Below are 22,538 nucleotides of genomic sequence, written 5' to 3'. Positions count from 1 at the left end.
TATAACCTTGTGACGTGTCAGGTAGGTATTGGTATGCATTGCAACGCTCCTTAATCACATGCCCCTTTGCTGGGATTTTGCTCCAATCCTCTTATCAATGTGCTGCAACACCTGGAGCCAGTAAGGTGAGTATATACATCCTTTATATGGCTCTTAATTTCTCCATTTTCCCCTTCAAAAATGCCATACTAGCTTCTAGAAGTATAAAAAAAATTAGCAGGCGGCTTTTCTCTCCCGCTGTTACTGTGCTAATCCTAGAGAATCTACGCGTGGCTGCTGCTACTTGTGTCCTTTATTATTACTCCTTGTCTAATAATAGATATCTATGTACCCTAGGCATACACCCTTCTGAAACCAACAGGAACAGAAACAAGTCACTTATGGACAGGCTACGAGCTGATCCGGACCAACTCCCTCGACGATTCTACCGCATCCAGTACGATTGCTGCCGCGTGACGTACGACGATCAGACCTGGTTTTTTGGTCTGCGACAATGGACAATTTAACCACCGACCAGGACTCCTGATCATTTCTGCCATCCGGCCGCGATTAGACTGGAATAACCATCAAGATAGCCCTTCATTTCTGTTTTCACCGAACAGGAAAAGGCGGAGAGCTGGGCTCTCCCTCTGTACAATGAGAATGTCCGAATGGCAGTCATCGACACCAGTCGATTAGGGAGTGATGTTGTGGCATTCAGTATCGTTGGAGCACGTGAAATACTCGGCGTTCTTGATCCGTTCGACGAAGAGATTGATGATGAATGGTTGGTTATGCATCATATTCCGGCTAGGGCAATCGAGTGGTGGATTGGAAGGGAAGAAATACGATGGCGGCAAGTAGCGAGACTTACAAGAGGCCAGCTTTTTTCTTTTCTTTTTCTTTTCTTTTTCTTTTTTTCTAAAACAAAGAAGGTTTGGACTTACAAGGAGTAGCTGCTAACCCCCGCTATCATTACGTGAGCGGCTGGTATGATGAGGACTAGGAGGTCGAGGCACGCCATATTGCAGATTTAGGTATAATATCAAATACATCGAAGATAGTTGGTGACGGAGTAAATAGGTACTCTGGGGCCTTTTGTTCTTTTTCTTTGCTTAGGGTTTCATTTCTCATTTTGGATTGGCAGTATAGGACTGCCAAAGCAGAAGTAAGTCTGATGGAGATACACCTGTGGTAAAACATCGTCCCGGGGAATACGATCTTTTGGTTCTGTTCTTTGACAGAGACAATGAACTATATGCAAGGCCTTTTTTTTCGACTGCAATTGTTTCTTTATTTTTTGACTCCCACTACAGGAAGTTTCGTCTGGATGAATTCATGTGCTGAACCCCAATGTGGCTTGAGCATCTCATAAGATCTATTTGTTCACCATGCTAAAATCCACTGTGTTGATCTCAAACATGCATATCTTCTCCCTTTTTGAATTGGAAAGAATGAACTTCCCTTTCACAATCTGTGCACCGCCGATGGGCATCTGTATTATCGTGCTGGCGGAGGACCATCTAGATCGGATCCTTCACAAAACGGAATATCCCGTTTCTTTCGATGTACTGTCCGTGGGGAAATCCAGGATCTTCGTGTCATCTATGGTACGATAAATAGGTATGCCGAAAGCTGTTATTGGTCATGATCTGAGAAGGAAGCATTCCCAAAAGTCAATAAATGAGGCTTGATATTGATAGCTTTTGTGTCTGGGAAGAGGTTTCAGAGAACTTTCTGCACGAGCTGTCTGGCCCTTCGTGTTCCTCTATCCGGCAGTGTCCAGTCAAAGACAATGCGCCCTTGAAGTCCGGCTACTTATTTCCCTGAGTCATTGAAGAATCTCTTGAAAGGATCGTCCGGAAGATCAGGTAAGTTAACATAGACGTGTCTGTTCCTTTCTAGCCCAATGACACTGGAGGTCCTGATGTAATATTTCCCATGTTGTAGATCGAGAACCAGGTATAGATTTGATAGACCAAGGGAAATCAACACAACGCCAGGTCCGAGGAAGTTAGCTTGTGGCAGTTTTCCGTTAACAGAAGAGTGACTGTATACAGTGTCAATGTCGCCAATTAGGTACCTAGGTAGGTATCAGTGAGTTGTTAAGGCTCGAAGAGGGGCGAGGCAGCAGCAGAAAACATCCAAGGTTGGAAGGACCAAATTTTGGCTCTTCAAGATTTGTTGTTTGAAGCAATCTTGACAGCTGTCGCCAGGATACGAGAATCAAGGGTGTTGAAACGCCGGTAGAAGTGACGGATAGAGTCCCGAGGTCCTCCCGACACCTTATCCCAAACCGTACTAACATCGAAGCATTGACAGCTCGCGTCTCGCGGGCAGCCTCGGTACATCTACTGACGGACAGCAACGATGGCCGTTGATCATCGTTCCTCAAACGCCTTGGCGTATCTCCAAGTGGATCTCGGGGTTAAAACGTTCTATCCTGGTCGGCATCTGAGGCCGTCACCCCACTTGGCAGCTCTCCGTCGTGCCTCGACAGCAAATGAGCTCGGCAGTTGGTATAGCGGTGTGTTTGGCGTCGTCGATCCAGGGCTATCTTGATAGCTGCCATCAGATGGAGTCAACCTGCTATTTGCAACCTAAGCTTCTTGGGTTCCTACCTCTGGGTCTAGACGGATCCTTTTTGCTTCGAGGTGAGTTTAGTTGATCTGTTCTTATCCTCCTTAAAAGTCAAGACCCGTCCTGCTTCCTGGGTTACAACTACCAACTTGCAACTTCTCTACCTTTTACGAGCAAGCCTATTCACGATACCTTCCATATTGTCAATTAACTAACCAGGATCCCCAATGGCTAGCAACGGTTCCAGCGTGGGCAGTCGCCTGCAGGACAAGGTCGCCATCGTCACGGGAGCCGCCGGGGGCATTGGACGTGCCATTGCGATCCGATATGCGTCTGAGGGCGCGTATGTTGTCTGTGGTGACCTGAGGCCAGAGGCTGGACGTATGTCGGACTTTGTCCTTTCTTATATTTCGCTTGTGTCTTGTGTTTGAACGCATACGTGTATACCTGCTTTGCAGGATGCTCGATCCAGACCGGTTGCAATCTACAACATGGAAGAGATATTCTAACGAACAGACACGACAGTCAAGCCCCAGGACCACGATGGCAGGCCCACGCACGAAGTCATCAACGACCTCTACCCGGCCGCGGCCGGCCCAAAGTCGTCCAACCGAGCCGTGTTTGTCAAGGTCGACGTGACGGTCTCCGCGGAGGTGGAGAATATCGTCCAGGAGGCCGTTAGAGAGTTTGGAAGACTTGACATGTATGCCTGCAGACTTCCCTTCGCCCCCATGTTTCCTGTTCGTATTTGGTGTACACGGTGAGCAGCGATAACTGAGACATCCATCTTCTAGCATGGTCAACAACGCCGGAATCGCATTCAACGGCCTGCACCCGCCGGGCATGCGGACCCACCAGATCCCAGAGAGCGCGTTTGACAAGATCATAGCCGTCAATCTGAAGGGTGTCTGGCTCGGATGCAGTACGTTTTCATACTCAATATAGTTATTGCAAACGACCCCGCTAACTGCTTCTCTAGAGTATGCAACAGCCCAGATGCTGGAACAAGAGCCGCACCCGAGCGGCGACCGCGGCTGGATCATCAACACGGCGTCTATCATTGGCATGGTTGGACAGGCCACCGCGGGAGAATACTCCGCCTCCAAGGGAGGCGTTGTCAACTTGGTAGGTCGCCTTTTCCCAGTCTGTCCAGTGGAGCAATTGAATTGGGAATATGCTTAGATTAAACATTTGAATATTATACTAACCTCTACATAACCTGTACAGACCAGAACCGTCGCCCTCGAATACGCCGCTGATAGAATGTACGTTTCTCCCCCTTCATCCAACCAATCCCTCCCCTTTCCCGATCCCCCCCCCCCCAAACCAACCCCCCGCCCATAAATCACCAAACCAAGCCAACATACTGACGAACAAAACAGCCACGTCAACGCCCTCGCCCCCGGCTTTACCGACAGCTCCATGATCGACTGGATCACGAACCCGCAGTCCGAGCGCGCGGCCCAGGTGCACCAAAACCTCATCGCGTCGCACCCGTTCGGCCCGCGCCTCGGCACGCCCGACGACATCGCGGGCGGCGCGGTGTTCCTGGCGTCGCCGGACGCGTCGTGGGTGACAGGCCACGTGCTGGCCGTTGATGGAGGGTATCTGGCGCGGTAAAATCATGCATATTTAGAAGTATATGTTTGTTGACATGTTTATGCCTGCGCTGGAATACTTTTTGAAGCTTGTGTGGTTTGTTTGATATCTGCTTGTGCGGAATGCTATATATATATATATGGACATATGCACATACAGATGGATGTGTTACATATAATATAATACATAGTGATTTGAGACATGTTCTTTGCACATACTCAGGTAGACAGATAGTAGTAGCTGAAAGAGTTGCGTGGTGTGGTGTGGTGAATCTGCGCATAGATACGCTACATCACACCCGCGGCACACTTTAAATTGAGAAGATAATAATAATTATGAAGAGGTATTCCAGTTTGTTTCACCTTCCACGTTTTTTTGGTCGTGTTCTGTTGAGATGTTTTTTCTTCCGTCTTGATTGAGATTTGTGTTGGTAAGTGGACTTGGAGGAGTCTGAGATGGCGACGGAGTCTGGGATGGAGACTAAGCTGAGTTAGGTCGACAAAGAGAATGAAGATAAGAGTCAGTCGGTAGTGATAGCGATATCAATCCCTTCATGTTATATGAGTATGGAGATAGATTATCACACAGGACCAGATGCCAGATACCAGATGCCAAGTAGACAGAAATACAAAACGAAACCGAAAAGAAATCTACTCCGCTGAGACCTCAGAGCTACTAGACCTGGTGGACAGGGAATAAGATGAGACAAGACAGAGGTGAAAAAGGACAAAAGAGAGAAAGTCCAGATCAGTACCTGTCTGATTTTTTATGCGTTAGCACTACTGTATGAAGTCATCAGGTTCACTGGTCATCTGGGCTAGAGATGAAAGGTAAAGAAGAGAAGAGAGGTGAATGTCGCACAGAAGAGAGACCACGGAGAATTGAGACACTGGATCAGCCTAAATAAATAGGTAGGTAACCTGCTTTAACAACGCTTACGATGCGGTGCAAACGCTTCGTTATACAGTTCCGAGTTACCCGAGGATCGAGGTCGTCACACAGGAGTAGTACAACATGACATCCTCTCCAGCCAGGTTCTGAGATACTTCGTCTCATCTGTCGAGACCCGACACCGCGGGGTTTGCCCGAGCTCCAGCAGACCCACCATATGCGGGGAGAGACCGGGGTATGCCTGTCCGAGTCGCGCATGGGGAACAGGGTCTTTATTTAACTTCATGCCAGGTTCAAGGATGCATGGACGGAGTAGCGTATAATCTCTCCGTCCCTTTTTTTTTGCCAACGTCAATTCAATTCACCGATAAACGATAACCAAAACTTCGAACTTCAAGAATATCCGTTTATATACGATTCATGACCTCAAGCGTTTGCAAACATGCAATAATGTAATCTGTCAACAGTCATCTAATCTCATAATATACATGTCAATCAAAAAGAGGGAGCGAAATCGCTCCCGAGTTCACGTGCACTTGCGTCAAATTTTAACCAGGCCTGCCATGATCAAAAACAACAAATGAAGACCCATGCAACCAACGCCAGGAAATGAAGAGAGGATCGTGGAACCGTTATTTAACGGTGTAATGTTCATGCTGTCCATGCAAACAAACGCCCGATGCACGATGCGCTATATACGGACCCCAAAAGCAGCCAGTACCGGAAAAGCAACAAGGTTCCGTGGTCCCTCTGTAGAGTCATGATGGATATCAAGAGTCTGTAGGCGTCATTGTACTCAGCCGTCGGTAGAAATCAATGCTTCCCCGAAACTTTTATCCCTTCCGTAGTCTCGTCGACCAGCATTCAACGACGTGAGTCATAATAATGCCTTTCATCGTCATTGTCACTGTCCATCTGGTCCAGCATCCGGTCGATTTCGTCTCCTGCCTGGGCCTCGAGTCCAGCCGTGCTGTTGTGCCGTGAACCAGAAGCATAAACAGAAGCGACGTCCTCCACATCGGCAAAACTAACCCTCCGTGGCGGATTATGTTCGCTTCCCTGAGAACTCTGGGTCCCCGTACCCATCCCATTCAGCCCAAACCCCGCCTGTGCTTCAATACTCGTGCTCAGGTTTGTGTGTCTTGGTCGAGAGCCGGGATGGTACCCTGAGTTCTCCGGACTGGACATGAAGAGCAAGGTCTCGATCGCATCTTGCTCCATCAAGGCATTCTGGGACGGCGTGCGTTCCTTCGGAGGCATGTTACTTGTGATGGAAGGGGTTAAGTAATTGGAACCGGACTGGAGACGTGAATTTTGAAGAGGCGGGGTACCAGGGACTAGGATCCCATTTGAACCGGCCGTGTTCGACGCCCGGAGCTCCTGTTGGGAGAAGTGGCGGCGATGGCGAGGATAGGGATCGTAGCTCGAGGCTAGAGAGGTTCCATTGGGGTTCGAACGACGGCGACTGGTGCTTCCACTGCTGGATACTATATCCACAGGTGGTGCGAGTCTAGGCCTGTCCGAAGGTGCGGTTTGCGGTGGAGGCACGCTCGAACGGGAGGCTGTGGACCGAATAGGAGACGTGAGGTCCATTGGACTGCCCGGGGCTATCCGCGTCCAGCCATTCAGGGAGTTGGAATGGTGCGGGGTAAACAAATCTGGCGCAGATGTTGCAAAGCTCTCTGGAGAACCACTGTAGAACTGCCGCTCACTCCTTGACATCTCTGTCCGCGGGGAGCCAAAAGAGCGCTTTGAGTCTCGAATGGTAGATGTCGTCGAGGTGGGTGACATGCTCTGCTGTGACCGCGATTGGTCTCTATCATCGCCTCCACGCGATTGCCAGCTTCTCTCGACCTTCGCCGCTGCATACGACAGGCGTGCACGAAGATGAGCAGAGAGCTGAAACGACCGCATGTTAGTCACATAACCGCAGACAGTGTGTCCGTTGAAATATCAACGTACCTCCGCTATCCTGCTCCCGTTTGAGCCTATGCTCATGGTCCTAGAGCGGCCTCTTGCAGCGAAACCGTTGCTGCCTGGACTCTGCGGCGCCGCGCCATATGACGAGGGCTTAACCTCGCCAGCTGCGGTTCTCTTCTGGCCCTGGACCGGTTCAACCCGCGGAGTCGTCGCGTTGGACGGACTGTCAGGGACCGATGTCGACAACGAGCCATTGCTCTTCACGTCGGAGGCCAATGGCACAGAAACCGCACTCTGCGCATCTGTGTCTATTGTCCGCGTCGCGGGTTCCGCAGGGACGTGTGGCTCACTCACCGTCGAGCGCCCCTGACTGCTGAACCCTGTCGACAAGGTCGAGGTCGATGTGAGCGGCGTCAGGTCTGCGGTGGCCATGTCTGTGGACGTCGAATGTGAGAGATCGCTTGACGATATCTGAAGCGCGTCTGTGCTCGCTCCCGAGGACGTTGATATCACAGTGGGCTGGGACACACAAGACGCAGGGGCGCCAACGGCGCGGCGGCTACCCGACACCGTGCTCGCACTGCTGTCGGCCAGGGCCATGTCGCGATGAGTCTCTGACGCGGCAGGACGCGGGTTGGGCTCATCCGCGCGCACAGAGTCGCGCAGGATGGACGTTGAAGATGCAGCTGGCGGCTGCGCGAGTGGCGGTGGCGTGTACATGGCCGTTGGGCGATCTCCAATTTTGTCCAGAGCCTGTTCACCCAGGCAGGCGTGGATGCTGCAGCGGTTGACCGAGACAGAGCCGGCACTGGCCTGGAGAGCGGGCATCACCACCCGGCGGGCAGCTTTTCCCCAAGGTATATGCGGCGCCGAGGGTTGCACAGCTGCCACGGGTGAGCGGCGCGGAAATAATGGCCAAAGCGGGGTCTCTGTTTCCCAGACGCAGCTCGAGTGTCTGGTCGTCAGCCCACGACTGTTGACGTCTGCGCGTAAAGCGGGCGGGCGTTGAAATGGCACGAGCTCCAGCGACCGTTGCTCCACAGCAGAAGCGGACGCACCCGCGTGGCCCTGGTGGAGTCTGGTGTTCTAGGTCTGAGGACCACGCAAGCAAAGGAGTGAAGAGGAGAGGCAAACGACGGACAGCCAGCGACGGACGACATGGAGCGGACGGTCGAGACGGAGGAGCAAGCGAGAAGTTGTCGACGAGCGATGCGTTCGTCCATCGAGACGTTCTCGCTTGCGTCGACGCGTCCGCGCGCGGTCACGTGGTGGTGCCTGAGGCACACAGATATCTGATATACACTAGGTTGCCATATCCTCTGTTACCCCCTCCCCCTGTTCCGGTGGCTTGGTAGATTGCTGATCTAAAAGCATGTGATGTTGAAGCTATTGGAGGGTACCCGGACACTTTGATAGGTCACAAGCTCTAGACAAACCCAGCCGAGAACAAAATATAAGAAAAAGCGGCAAGGTAAATTGCTTGGACAGGGGTATAGGGTAACGAAAGATATGGTTCAGTAGTGTAGACCGTAGCATAGATATAAACAGACACAAACATGTTCATCTTTTGGTATCAAATCTACACATGACAGAAACAGAAAAGAAGACGCCTCCCCCATGCAGCATGCAACTGTACAGGATATCATGCCGATACACCACACCCAACAACGACCGCTTCATTTCTTCTTCTTCTTTCCTCCGCCTCCCTCTCCGTCCTGGTTCTTCCGCTTCTTGCCCTCTCTCCGCCAGAACTCGTCCCGCTCCCTCTTCTCCCGCTCCGCCTTCTTCTCCAAATTCTCCGCCACCTTGGCGCGGTAGGCCTTCCGCCGCTCCTCCTGCGCCGCCGCGCGCTTCGCAAGCTTCTCGTTGCGCAGCGTCGTCAGCTTCTGCATGAGGTCCCGCGCCTTCTTCTCCTCCCCGCCGAGCACCACCGCCCGCTTCTGCATGTACGTCTGCTCCTTGCGCGGCCGCATCTGCGTGATCTGCGACTTGAAGGGCAGCTCCGCAGCCAGCTGGCGTGGCACGCGAAGCGGGTTGAAGTGTCGCGCGGGACGTTCGACCGGGCGGTAGGTAGAGTCCTGCTTCTGCGGCACCGGGAGGCCCTTTTCGGCGCGGACCTCTCCCGTGAGACGCATGCCCTGCCATCCGCTGTCGCCGGCACCGTTCTCGTCGAGGTCCAGCAGGTTGGTCACCGGGTTGTAGAAGCGGTGCGGCTTGATCGGGTACCAGGCACGCAGGAACACGATGTCGCTCATTAGGATCTTGTCCTCGAACGTGGCACGGAAGTGGCCCTCCGGTTTGCTCAGCGCACGCTTGATCTGACCCCGGATGCCAGACACCGTCCGGATAGCCGCACCTTCGAACTTGGCGATCTCCAGCGCGGAGTTGAACATGTCCTTGATGAACGCGGTGTTCTTGAAGATCTTGTACGGGAAACCCGTCAGCTTGAGCTTCTTCACGATCTCCGTGCTCTCGTCGACGTTGAGCACCACTCCCGTAGCGGCGATCCGGAATCCCGGGTTCTTATTCGAGAACGACTGGACGCAGCAGAAACCAGTGTTGGGCGCGACAAGGGGCCCGTAGAAGGTTCCGAAACAGTGCATGTGTTCGGGGGTATACTTCAGCATGCGGTTCCGCGTCCGAGAGTCCGAGATACTGTAGATAGGCAGCGTCTGGAAACGCCGCCAGCCGAGAGAGAAGATGAGAGGGTCGTTCGTCTTCAGGATCTTCTTGTGCCATCTGTGCCGCTTGATGCGGACCTGCACGAAGCCGAACCTCTCCTCCGTGGGAGCGAGACCGCCAACGATGATGGGGAAACGAGGGTTGAACTTGGCCACGAATTCATAAGGTACCTTCTCCAGGACGATCCTAGCGTAGGTGCCCGCCTTGTAGCCTTCAGCCCGTGCCCTCGAGACAGGATCCAGAGCATCAAATTCAGCCCGGTTGATGTCGAGTTGCTTTTGCAGCTGCGCCTTCTGGGCGTCGTACCATTCATCCTCACCGAACTGTTGCTCGTCGTTCGCCTCACCTGGCTGGCGCGAGCCATCCTTCGAGTTGGCAAAGCCCTCCCGATCTTCTTCCTCGAAGCGTAGTCTCAGCTCTTCCTTCTTTCTGGCATTGCGCTCACGCTCAGCTTCCAAGTCCACGGAAGAACTCTCGCTCTTCTCGTCGGAATTCTTTCCCTTGTGGACCTCTCCGGTCTCAAGGTCCTCGTACTCCCCGTCTCCTTCGTCATCAGAGGATGCGCCATCCCATTCTTCGCCATCTTCTACATCACCCTTTTCGGCGTTGGCGCCGGTCAATGGAGCAGTGACGAAGCGTTGCCGCAAAGATTCGATCATCTCCTCATCTTGCCACTTCTTCTCAAGCTCCTCGTAGTCGTACTCTGGAACAGCCCGGTAGTCCCATTCATCCTCCTTTTCGGCGTTGGTTTTCTTGAAGAACTCATCCTCCTCGTCCTCGGGTTCCTCCTCATCGGCGTCGACCGTGTCTTCACCGCGCCATCTTCGAATGACATCTGCCGGGGTAATCGAGTCGTCGTACATCATACGAGTGAGGTCGGCAACACGGTACTTTGGCCGCTTGCCATAAAGTGCCTTCGCGTTTTCAAGCATGTTGTCTTTCCATCGGAGAGCACCGTCGTCTTCTTCATCCTCATCCATGTCCTCGTCATCTTCAGGACCACTCTCCAGTTCCTGGTCCTCCACAGAGGAGATTGAGCCCAGGTCAGAGTCACTGTCCGCAAATGCGATATCGCCGTCCTCTCGACGGGTGCCTCCATCCTGCTTTTCTCTAAAACTGACCCCGAAGTCGGCCGGAGGGGCGACATCTGCATCCTCGTCCTCCTCTTCGTCGTAGTCTTCTTCTCTATCTTCGTCTTCGTCCACCTCCTCTTCCTCATTATCTCCGCTCTCAAATCCTTCGTCCTCCTCTTCAGCGAAATCCTCGCCGTTCCGCTCCCCTTCCATAAACCTCACCTTTCTTTTGTGTTTCCGCCCAACATCCTCTTCCTCATCTTCCGCTTTATCTACGGTTCCACCTCCATGGAAAAGGCGGACTCCCGTATCCGCCTCTCCTAGCAGCCGGCGCTCGCCCTGAAGACCCATGACCAACTGCTCTCCCAGACCTCGTTCCTCATTGTCGTTCTCGCCGTCCTTGTCGAATGTAGATGACTTGACGTCAATGTAGACTGCATCTTTATCAACCAAGACACCACCGACATCAGACATAGGTGCGAACAGCAGCCTCTGCTTTTCGCCCAGCTTTCTTCTTTGTGATTTGCCAGTAGCTTTGGCAATCTGTTGATCCATGTACGGCGTAGGGCATGGATCTGGGAGAGCTTCGATGGCGGAGACAGTAAGATCCCCGACACCAGGGACATGCACGCGAGCCCCTTGCGCAGGGAAGTTTGTACCGCGCAGATAGCCGTAGAGCGCAACAGTCCGGTCGCACTTGGGATCTTCCTCAATCTGGGTTGGTGGGGTAATATCCAAAAAGCGATCCGCGAGGGCGTAAGGGTGCGAATTGCGCCACACTAAGGGACGCGGGTTCTTCATGACGGAGAGGAAGCGGGAGAGGTTGTGGATCTCGCGGTCCGGGTAACGGCCGTTGATGACGCCGGAGAGGTAGAAAAGCTTTGCGCCCTGGTAGAGCTCACTCCAGAAACGGTGCTTGAGACGCTTTTTGGCGGTGCGCAGCGTGCTCTGCTTTTTGAACAGGTCGAGATGGGTGAGGATACCGAAGACGTTGCCCGGCATACCGCTCGCAGCGAGGGCGTTCAGGAATTCCATGGTCTCCATCTCAAAACCATAGTTCCCGTCGATCATGAGCAGTACGATGTCCGCAATCTTGGCCACATCAATCATGCTGGCCAGAGAGTCGGAGGGGCATTCGAGGAAAGTGAGCCTCCGTCGCTTGGAGGTGACAACGGTGAGCGGTCCCTTGGGCGAGCTGAGGGTGTGCTTCGAGTAGCGTCTAATCAGGGATTTTATGAGTGTAGTTTTACCGACCTGCGCAGCAAGTAGTCAAATTAGTATCACTTCTCTCTGCTTGAACTTTGAGGACGGTGTAGAACGTACCCCCGGAGGTCCAACAACCGCAACGATAATCGGGGGCGCCTCCTCGGGAAGGCGATCCACGAGCGGCACATGGAGTCTTTTCTCTTTGACCTAGATAGCATAAAAAATCGCAATCAGCTCTCCAATCCCCACTGTAACCAGACACCTGCATAGCGGCGTGATGATCGACGTCGCGAAGAGAAAAAAAAAAAAAAACGGATAAACGCACATCGTGGGATCTCTGCGCCTGCTTCTTCCCCTTTCCAGGATTCGAGTACGCAAACGCCTTGGGGTTGGGTCCTGCAATTCGACGAGATAATGTCAGCGCGTGCCCCAAGCTCCAAGCGCAGAATCAGACGCCAGGCACACATACCGTCGTACTTCTTTTTCTCCTTGGGAGCCCGGTGAGGCCTATTCTGCTGGTCTTCCATCTTGGAAGGTGGAAGCTGAGGACGTCGCCTCTTCTCACAGCCTGCTTCCTGGCCTGCAGCAACGGTAAAAACAGCCTGCTTTCTTTGTCTTCGACGCTTTCTCCGCCTTGATCAACCAAAATTATTCTTTGCTTTCCGCCTCGGCGCGGATTTTCAGAGGCGCCGATCGGGCGGGTCTGGAAAAAGTTCTCGTCCACATCAGGTTTAGCGTGCGTTTCTTGCCCGCTGAGCGGCGGCGACAGGACCGAGCCGACGCTAGGCTGAGCTAAGATAGTTTACCCGAGATCCGTACCCGTCCTGGAGTAGGGCTAGCCCTTATTTCCGTCGCGGAGCGCTTCTCCGCCCGGCTTATCGCCGCAGCTCGCCCTAACTTGTCGCCTCTGTTCTGTACAGTCTACTTGGTCAGCGTCGAGTCACGGAGAACAGAACGCTGAAGCAGGGCAGCGTATCGTCTGACATCGTGATAAATTTTTCCCAGTGAGCCGCCATAAAATCTGCAGGGCAGACGCTAGTTGCTAGCAGTTTGTCGATCCAACATCTGCCCAATTAATAATGCTGGACCCAGAAGCCAAGTTCTACGGCAGATCACGTTCAGTTGACCTCCAGAGAGCCGCAAAGATATTTAGAAAATAGCCGGTTGCCAATTCACCGGTCTGTGGGTCTGCGCTGACGACGTTGATGTACAGCGTACAGCTGCCATCTTGACTCTTTTCTCACCAATTGCGCTGATATTGCTCGGGTGATTGCGGGTGATTGTTATCCCGCTGCTGAGTTTGTGTCCCAGAGCCCATGGGGTAAAGTAGGGTGATCCGCATCTTCTTTTTAATCTCTCACAGACCTCAGGCAACGCGGAGCTTCACCGGCCATGGGGAGTCAATTTTAGCAGAGGGATGCTTTCAAGTAGTAAATCGCAGAACCTTCCTGCTTCTTCTTGCCTCCTGTTACGACTTCGTAATTTGTCGGGTAGTTAAGAAGTGTCTTGCAAAATCCAACAAGGCTGTATACTCAAGGACAGGAGCATCAAATTTTAGACCAGGAACGGCATGCTGATGTGTCCTCCACCAACTTGCAGTGAAGGATCCGTCCTTTCCGGTCTCCTCGACTCACAGATTGACGCGATGAGGACGCAGAAGATCTCCGTGCTCATCAGAAGGGGAGAGCAGGCCCCGTTCGATATCCACCTGTCCGCAATGCTGCCAGTGCCGTGCAGTGCGCCAAAGAATTGAAGGCGCGGACCGTGCTACGTCTTAAACCAATTCAGGAGAGGGGGACTTTAGAATCCTAATTGATCCTAAGGCAAGGTGGGGTTCCTGATTTTTCAATAAGGGTACTACTTACCCAGTATAACATGAAGAAAAAACCCTTCGAAAAAGAATGTCTCAGCCTTGTCCATCATTGTTTCTACCGCCAGTCCAATATCCCACCGATTCCCCCAAAACCAGGCGCCAAACGAAAGATGGCTCTTTTGGCTCATTATTCCCTTGGTGATTTTATTTATCTGAGACCGTCAAATGATTTTTCTGACCCCCATTTCATAACTCCAGATGGCTGGTTTATTGGGGATAACGCCCACTTCAGAACTCAAATTATTGGGTGTTCATATCAAATCAGCGGGAACTACACAGCTGCGGCACGATATATTTTCTACACTCTAGTGGTAATTTCGTTTGTTTGTCGAAATAAGTCCTGGGTGATCACGGCCGCCCTAGCTTCGGTTATGGTATACAGTTCAACGGCTGCTGTACACGCTCTAATTCTTGCCGGTATTCGCAAATTTATGACGCCCGATTATATGTACCAGAATCCTGAATGGGTCCTTGTTCAAAGCCCAGGCCTCGATATGCAGCAGCCATCAGCGTCAAATGAATCGATTGAGCCGCAGATCCTTCCAATGGTCTGGGATAATGACTCCGATCCAGTTTTGACTATTGTCGGCGCCACATTCATGCTGCTTCTTCCTATGCAGCTTTGGTCTGACACCTTGCAGAAAGTACAATCGAAAGAGAAAGCGGTGATATTTTCCTGGGCTTTGCTTCTTTTTGTTGGGCTCATCTCTGCGATCGTCAACGAAGCATACATTTGGCTGGAGTGGTATGTGCAATTCAGATTTTGCCCCCTGGACAAGGAAGACTCCATACCAGTCCCGGGTTCCAGTGTGGGTGGGATTTGGGATTACGCAAACCGCGACGGCTGGAATCGAACAGTTCAGGATTACTTCACCGTTGGGAACCTAACAGCACCTCGCGTTTCCACTCACTGTCTTTATACATGCTTTGGATCTGATGCATGGCCGCTGCGGGAACCCTCGGATGCATATGCCGTGCCTGTGGACTTTGACGGTATAGTGGTGAAGGCAAATGTTCTAGTTACTTTCTTTATATTAGTCGCCTTTTCCACCGGTGGATTGATCACACTTGCTGCCCTGGCGAACATCCCCTCAATCCCCGACGACTTGCGTCCCCAAAAGCTCGCCGAATCTTTCGAGAAGCTAAAGAAGGATTGGAATTCATATTACTCCGTTCCAAAAAAATGGTGGCTAGTTCTTTTGAGAACATGGATTCTGGTGAATGTCGTGTATGCCCAGGTGTTTACTCCGATTACATCGTTTTTGTTCGTTGCATATATGGAATGGGTTATGTGGAATGCCAATCCTGCTGCTGAGACTTTCTCGCATGTCGGTCAATGGTCACTTCTGGTTGGCGCGGCCCTCGCCCTCGGAGCTGCCGGTATTCACATCCTTTGGGGCGAAGTTGAGGACAAAACAGAATGCAAATGCAAATGCAAAGACCAGCACGAAACAGAACCGACGTCTAAAGAGCCCGAGCGAGTTAATTCCTTTCAATCCGATAATTCCGTTCAGTCCAATGATTCCGTTCAATCCACTACGCCACTCGTTAGGCGCTCTTCGTTCGCACCATGGACGAACATTTGGATGCCACGATGAAAAGGACCTGGACAGGTTTTCCTTGTGGCCTCTATGGGCAGAATTTTGAATTTATCCATGAGCTCGGGCAGTGCACATCTTTCCCATTCTTTGGCCTTGTGTGAGAATTGTCAACCGGTCGCTTCTTCCCCAATATCCCAGGAGTTTTCTTTCCGGCGCAGACATTCAGGGGAAGGTCCATAAATTGACTGGATTTACAACGTGTCTCTCCCTCTTTCGATCACCCCTCCGATCTCCAGGGAAATAGACCTTGTTTTCCCTGTCGATCTTTCATCCAGAACGCCAAGTGAAAGTGCAATGTCGGGAGCCAGGTTCAGCCGGGCCGGGCTCGCCTATATAGCTATCTCCCCGCTACGAGGCATCCTGTTTCCTGCTTCCCACAACGCACATACCAACGTGTCAATCCATATTCACACTCCTTCATATTGTGAAGGAAAAGCACGAAGCATCCCCCTCCCCCAAACCGGCTGAGTTCGAGAACGACCATCTTCTGGTTTCCATTCTTTCCATCCGATTCCGCAGAGATCCGATGTGTCCCTCTGTCAACGCCAAAGAAAAAACGCATCCGGATTCAGAAAGGTTCTTCAAGATCGAGCGCACTAAGTTCCGGCGGAGGAGCAAGACCAGGATAAGATAGAAGCCATATGCGACTAGAATGAATTGCCGCTAAAACCGTCCTGACGGTATCGTCCTCCTGTACAGTACAGTACAGCACGCAGTACATGTAGCGTAACAAGCAATACAGAACCCCCCTGTCCTGTCATTATCTTCAGAGATACCGATATCAATCAGCAGCAAGGAAATCCGGAGTCGTAGAACCGGATCAAGTTAGTAGCAATTTTTCTTATATTTATTGTAGACCAATTTCAGTAAATAAATCAAGTGGTATATAAAAATACCAGACCCTCCTGTGTCCTCCTTTTCGTTCGCGAAAAATCCCGCATCGAATATGAGTCCCAGTGGTCCAGCTTACGCCCATTTCTCATGCTTTCCAGGTAGAGTTTTTCTTTTAGGAACAGACGAATCAAGTTAAGAAAATACGGGTCGCAGCCCCAAGGTCGGGCTGTATCCCCTTGCTGCCCAGAATGTGACACCCCACGCTTTCCAAAGTTGGGAATAGGGAGGCTCTTCAAGTGACATTTAGTTAGCTGTGTCTTTTGTCATTCTTTGGTCATCCTTTGGTATTATCGCCTGGAAGAGCCACTAGGATTAGGGGCAGGCTTAAGTAAATATTAGGCGAGACTTGGGGGCATTCTTACTGTGACAATACACTGACAGTCACATATTCATTGTTGAGGCGTTATATTTTGGGCAGCAAAGGAAAAAAAATCACTTCAAGATTTGATGATAGTTTCTCTCATAGGCGAAGAAGGCTATGGGGCGAATTGTCAGATCATGTTGCGCCGGGTTCTAGAATCCATGGTTGTGCGAAGGGTTGATATATCCCTCGCTTCGGACTAACGGTCGGGCTGGGCGAATACCCTGTTTCCTATAAGAGCTTCTAAAACTCCCTTTCGTCCGGTATAGAGGTCGACCTGTCCATCCTTAAAATACCGGAAATCTCTACGCGGATGTACAGTACCAAAGCATGGCAGGTAGAGAATTGAACCCAGGGAATAATATTCTGAAGATCTAAACGATATCAAGACATACTCCTGGCAATACCACATGTAAAACGCCAATTTCCGGTACTCCGTTATCCGACTCTAGCAAGTAAATTCTCTCGCCATGACGGTTTCGTCTCGCCTGCGGGAGAACTAAGAAACCATTGCAAAGAACTCCAAGAGAGAAGCGTCCTCATGCCGGAAGTCATAGAGCTTGCTACAGTAAATCACCAGTTCAACGCCATTAAAATGGCCCTGGAGGATCTGCGCATGCTGTGTCCCCATCATGGAGAATAGGAGCACCTGCGATGTTAAAGCAGTCAGCAAACAGAAGACGGAGGAAAAGCTGGCCGGGGGAACATGATTGCGGTAATCCCTGTTACAAACAGCTCCAAGTGGCAGAAACCCACCGGGTGGATGGTATGATCAACAAAGCATTTCTTAGCCAGACTGCCTCGGATCAATGTGGGTCATAAACCTCTTTGACGTAGAATATGCTCTTAGTGGGCGAGAAAATGACGGTCATTATATTCAAAGATCCTGGCATTAATCGACAAACAGACAATCTGGAGTATGGTAGAGTCGCAGCACATTAATAATAACAGCCTGTTATATTTATTCTATACCAATTAAACAAGCTCAAGTGGTATATAAAAATACCGGACCAGCAGGCGCTCTCTTCGCTTGTGCATTCAGTCCAGCATATATCAATTCCTGCAGAATCGCGATACCCAAACCAGAGGCTACGAGAATAATCATTATCAAGAGACCTGTGTTATAGCTATAGTGGGTGGAGACCAAGTCAGCTTTGAGGCCTCTTGTCTAGGGGAGAGGAGGGACAGAAGTATGAGGGCATTGTATGCAACTTACAATGGACCATCGCCGCCACGGAAGATCTGTGTTCCAGCCATTAGGCCGGCGATTGCACTCATGACCCCTTTCGTATCATAAAGTCAGTTTTTTTGGACCGTGGAGAAAGGGCAATTGGAAAGCACATCGCTTACACATCCTTCGCAAGAAAGACCGTCAGTAACTCAACCCCTAAAAAAAAGATCCAACTTCAGGACGAATCAGATTACTCACGCAATAGCAATGCTCCTCTCCGTCGGCTCCTTACAATTGAGCTGCACCCACGTATTATGGATAGGATGATACCCCACCGCGAACGCATTCACCGCGATCCAGAGACCGACCTGACTCCATTGCCTCCCCAGGACCTGCGGCTGTACCGTCCGTGCCACGATCAAAACGATGAGGTAGCATGAGATGGCTACTATGACTGCCATGCCTCGTTTTCCTGTTCGGTCACTCAGCCAGGCAAAGAAGAATACGACGGGGAGAGCCAGGAAGGCGCCGATTGCGGCGATAGCGTTGGCTCGGATACGGTCGAAGCCGAGGGACCTATTCCAGTATCAGCATTTTTTAATCGTTTAGAATCCCGAAGAAAAAAAAATTATCAACAGTGGATAAACATACACCATAATACTAGGCGTATACGTCGTCAACGGACTCCACGTGGAAAAGACGAACGCCGTAGACAGGTAGTGCGGCCAACGGCGGTAATTCCTCAATGTCTTCCAGACCACCTTGAACGGGATATCCATCCCCTCTGCCCCGTTATTCTTCTCATTGTCGTCTCTCTCCAGCCTCCTACGGAGGATGGCTTTATCCTCTTCCGAGAATCGGATTATGAATCCCTTATGGAGGAGCGGACGGGGGTCATCTGGGCTGCCCGGGAGCATCAACAACAGGAGACATGAAACAAAAATCGTCCATACTCCCTCAACTGCATCAAATAACGTCATATCATGTTAGCCATTACTCCCCCATTACTATATTAGGTACCTGAAGCAAGACGCAACCATACTCAAGAAAATCCACTGCCACCCCGTAAGCCCCCTCTTCCCATCGAGTCTCAATATCCCCGCCCCCAGCAGCGGCGAGATCGCATTGCCCCCAAACATGCCAAAGAAGAGGATGGCGACCCTCTTCGCCAGCTCCCGCCGCGTGTACCACGTCGACAGAGTGTATATCGAACCCGGGATGTATCCCGCCTCGGCGAGGCCGAGCAGGCTGCGGGTGACGAGGAATCCGGCTCGGTTGTGAATGAAGATTTGTAGGGTGGCGATGAGGCCGAAGATGAAGACTTGGGCGGTGATCCATTTGCCGGGTCCTATCTGTAAGGTATCTCTCCATATTAACATATAGATCCATCTGAATATTCTCGGGCCATTTCCTAGGTACAGTACCTAGGAGGTAAATACTAACCTTCTGAAGAAGCATATTCGACGGAATCTCCAGGACTATAATCCCCAGAAACATCAACTGGTTACCCAGATTGATCGTGTTCTGCGTGACAGATATATCCTTTGCAAAGTTCCCCGTCAGGGCGCTTCCGATGTTCATTCGATCCAGTTGGAACACTGTAAGTCCTAGGAGGAGCAACACGAGTACTGATAAGTCGACTCTGTTTCATGTCACCAATGGTGATATGTCAGTAGACAGCGGAAAAAAGGCCATATCAGACAAAGTCCGTGTGTATTTGCAGGAACGTCGAAGGGCCAACTAACTTGGTGCGTACTCGAAACTCAGCTCTCCGGTCCCAGCCTGTATCATTGTTATCGACAATTGCTGAGGAGAATGGATTCTCCTCCGTTAACTGCTCCTGTGGAATTTTCATCTTCGTTATTGACGGTTTGGATTCGGAGGTGATGACGCATATATCGAGAATCAATTCATAAATTAGAGATCCAATTGGAATAAATCCCCCCTTGCTATTTAATCTAGAACAGAAGTTACCCCTTCATCATATACTGCAGGAGTAATGAAGTAAATAATAATAATGGGTGGTAAATCAGTTAAGTAGTTATGGACAAACAGACCACTCAAAGCAGGAGACCTCAGAGCTCATGCAATAATAAGTCCTCCGTACTCCCGCGACAACGGGGAAAACGGGATCAAGAAATGAAACAATCTAGGGTTCGGGATTTGAAAAAATTGATCTACAGATCTCGTGTGGCTCCGCTTTCCTACGTCGCTGAGCCAGAAAATTTAGGGAATTTATATGGCGGATTTGCTCTTATCATCTGCTAAGTGTGGTCTGGTCTGGTTGTTGTAAACGCAGAACGGGATTGCGTGACTGGGATTTGAGGATAACTAAGCGACGCTAATTAGTCTAGATCTAGATCCTTGGCGACTGGGTCACAACTGTCATAATAATTTTTGGTTAGTATATCTTCGGAACCGTTTTTACGAGAATAGTACTGTAGGGCGGATTCTGAAGGGTCCCTCAGGCTTCAATTAGTCCAAGCTTGCGAGAAAGAAAGTTGACATGTCGAAGTGACAGCCGAAGCTGAGGAATGCGCTTTCCAGCCAGGATCTAGATATGAACTATCAAGAATTTAAAACAGACTACCTAATGTACTCTCTGACAGAGTGAAAACTGCTGGAATTATTTACACCTTACAGAGTACCTTATAAAACTTAGTCTACAACTTAGCAGCCCTCTTCTCAAACACCTCTGCAATACTCGACCCAGCCTCATTAGCCTTTTTCCACATCTTGATCCGTCTCTGATGGCCAGCACGGAATGTATCCACCCACCGCGGGTCGAATTTGGGTAGTCTTCTACCGGGTTGGCCCTCTCGGGGATTCCCAGCCAGCTTCCTTACAAACTCAAAGTACTCCTCGAAGTCAGGACTAAGAGCCGTAAATGGCGTACTGTCGCCCTTCTTTTTGATTCTGTCAGCTTCCCATTTCTTTTGGTCCTCTAGTGGCGGGAGTTTGGCCCTTCCGGCGAAGACACGGGCTGCTAGCACGGATTGCCATTCGAAGACTTTGAAAGTGAATCCGGCGGCCACCTAAGTAAGAGCTATCTGTTAGCTGCGGGCGATGCCATTCTTGGATAAAGGAAGGAAACATACCGCTCCGATAAAGGCAAGCGTAGGATCCTGGTTGTGGAAGATATGTAGGTACAAGCCGGGGATTCTGTTATTTCTGATTTCGACATTGGGCAAAAATGGAAGAGTCCACGTGTAACCGGTGCCGAATATGATGTGATCAACACTGGAAATCGAGGTGCCGTCTTCAAAGAAGATAGTGCGGTTCTGGCTGCTGATATGTGATATCGGGGGTCTGGTCTTGATCTTTGGGTGTTTAAATGCCTCATCACCAAAGTATGCATTATATCGGCCACGCACTACCGCATTGATAGGGGTTTCAGCAATGTCAATCAAGCTCACTGCCGTATCGGCTCCTGATACAGACGCTCCCACTGTGACAACTCTCTGGTACAGTCAGATAATGGAGATCAATCTGTCAACAGTTTTGCAACTTACCTTTCCACGGTACTTTTCAGGATTTCTAAAACCCTTCGTATGTTCAACACTGCCGGGGTAGGCAGCAGCAAATTCCTTGAGCCCTTTAATGTAAGGTATGTATGGAACGCTATAATGCCCTGTAGCTACCACTAAGGCGTCAAATTTCTCTTGCCACCAGTAGTCATATTTTGCCGCCGGTCCCTGACGTCGTAGTGTCAAGACCCATTTATTTGAGCCGCGCTCCTTGTGGGCCTTCTCAACAGTTGTGTTATATTCAACAAAGTCCTGATATCCATTGCGGTTTAAGAGGTCCTCAATATACTGCCTCAGCACAGTGTGATGTCGGAATGGAGTATCAGGCCCGTGAATCTTAACTGATCTTGAGGAAGGAATCTCCGGAATAGGCTCCTGTGAAAATTGCATGATTGAAGCATCGATGTTTGCTTCTAATGCCGGATACACAGGCGTATCTGTGAAGCGATTCCTTGAGGACCGCGGTGTATATGCAGGAAAGGCTTGAGGGATCTTAATTGGTCCATCAGCTGTTCGATTGGCAAGGGAATCAAAGTCTGAGAGCGCTGGTGGTTTTTCAGCGTCGTAGATCCTGAAGCGCAGTCCATGTTAGCACGTTGGATGTGGATTGAAAACACCATACATTGAACGAAAGAGACAAGGCAGAGACAAACCAGCATCCTCCTGCTTTTTCGCGTCTCTCAAAGACCCGAATCAAGTCAAAAGCCTTCTCCTGGGCAAAGACATCCACTGCGATAGAACCTGCGGGGCCCGCCCCAATGATAGCTACGCTTTTGATATGCGACATGCCTGCGCCGTCTCTTTCCTTGCAGCCCTAAAGATGACAAGTTAACGAACAAAAAGATTAAATGTAAAATCTGTTGACATATTTTTCATCCTAGCTATATATGATACCATGAATCTGTGGATCCAAAGACTTCAAAGGCCGAATGGATCCTTAGGGATTTGATTCCGCTGATCGAAATCCCGAGAGGATGCCCAGAAAGCACGCCATCTCCGCGTTCCACATCGTAATCGCTATAGCGCGCTGAACGCCCTCCAGTAGGTCCCTCCTTGAAAAAGCGGATGGATAGAGAGCAGGAATAAAGTTGATGATCCTTATTTATGTGGCTTAAGTATGGCATAGATAGTCGCTTGGCAGGAGATACCGGAAAGCAATCATAATCGAAAGGTGAATGTCT

At 50.6% G+C, this 22,538-nt stretch overlaps 6 protein-coding genes across 6 annotated transcripts; 2 read left to right on the top strand and 4 right to left on the bottom strand.

Moving 5' to 3' along the window:
* Window positions 1-2,786: 2,786 nt before the first annotated feature.
* Window positions 2,787-4,179, top strand: VTN00DRAFT_6782 (uncharacterized protein; the record flags this gene model as incomplete). The annotated part of the gene is made up of 6 exons (XM_069433456.1): window positions 2,787-2,940; window positions 3,085-3,262; window positions 3,354-3,481; window positions 3,539-3,684; window positions 3,787-3,824; window positions 3,942-4,179. 6 exons carry the CDS (start codon window positions 2,787-2,789, stop codon window positions 4,177-4,179), a joined length of 882 nt encoding a protein of 293 aa, XP_069286836.1.
* Window positions 4,180-5,913: 1,734 nt separating this feature from the next.
* On the bottom strand, window positions 5,914-7,797 carry VTN00DRAFT_6781 (uncharacterized protein; the record flags this gene model as incomplete). Its single annotated transcript, XM_069433455.1, has 2 exons — window positions 5,914-6,948; window positions 7,012-7,797. The coding sequence occupies 2 exons, from the start codon at window positions 7,795-7,797 to the stop codon at window positions 5,914-5,916; spliced, it is 1,821 nt and encodes a 606-aa protein (XP_069286835.1).
* An 848-nt stretch (window positions 7,798-8,645) lies between these two features.
* On the bottom strand, window positions 8,646-12,457 carry VTN00DRAFT_6780 (uncharacterized protein; the record flags this gene model as incomplete). Its single annotated transcript, XM_069433454.1, has 4 exons — window positions 8,646-11,978; window positions 12,048-12,137; window positions 12,256-12,326; window positions 12,400-12,457. The coding sequence occupies 4 exons, from the start codon at window positions 12,455-12,457 to the stop codon at window positions 8,646-8,648; spliced, it is 3,552 nt and encodes a 1,183-aa protein (XP_069286834.1).
* Window positions 12,458-14,174: 1,717 nt separating this feature from the next.
* On the top strand, window positions 14,175-15,401 carry VTN00DRAFT_6779 (uncharacterized protein; the record flags this gene model as incomplete). Its single annotated transcript, XM_069433452.1, has 1 exon — window positions 14,175-15,401. One exon carries the CDS (start codon window positions 14,175-14,177, stop codon window positions 15,399-15,401), a length of 1,227 nt encoding a protein of 408 aa, XP_069286833.1.
* Window positions 15,402-17,158: 1,757 nt separating this feature from the next.
* VTN00DRAFT_6778 (uncharacterized protein) lies at window positions 17,159-19,621 on the bottom strand (the record flags this gene model as incomplete). The annotated part of the gene is made up of 9 exons (XM_069433451.1): window positions 17,159-17,308; window positions 17,666-17,786; window positions 17,876-17,942; window positions 18,001-18,014; window positions 18,089-18,406; window positions 18,482-18,791; window positions 18,873-19,182; window positions 19,274-19,437; window positions 19,576-19,621. The coding sequence occupies 9 exons, from the start codon at window positions 19,619-19,621 to the stop codon at window positions 17,159-17,161; spliced, it is 1,500 nt and encodes a 499-aa protein (XP_069286832.1).
* Window positions 19,622-20,493: 872 nt separating this feature from the next.
* VTN00DRAFT_6777 (uncharacterized protein) lies at window positions 20,494-22,144 on the bottom strand (the record flags this gene model as incomplete). The annotated part of the gene is made up of 4 exons (XM_069433450.1): window positions 20,494-20,865; window positions 20,929-21,291; window positions 21,343-21,928; window positions 21,975-22,144. The coding sequence occupies 4 exons, from the start codon at window positions 22,142-22,144 to the stop codon at window positions 20,494-20,496; spliced, it is 1,491 nt and encodes a 496-aa protein (XP_069286831.1).
* Between the last annotated feature and the right edge of the window lie 394 nt (window positions 22,145-22,538).

This window comes from Thermoascus crustaceus (assembly GCF_041956765.1).
Source record: "Thermoascus crustaceus strain CBS 181.67 unplaced genomic scaffold VTN00scaffold_4, whole genome shotgun sequence".
Taxonomy (NCBI): Eukaryota; Fungi; Ascomycota; class Eurotiomycetes; order Eurotiales; family Thermoascaceae; genus Thermoascus; species Thermoascus crustaceus.
Note: the sequence above shows the minus strand (reverse complement) of the source record. Positions and strands in the feature narration are given on the sequence as shown.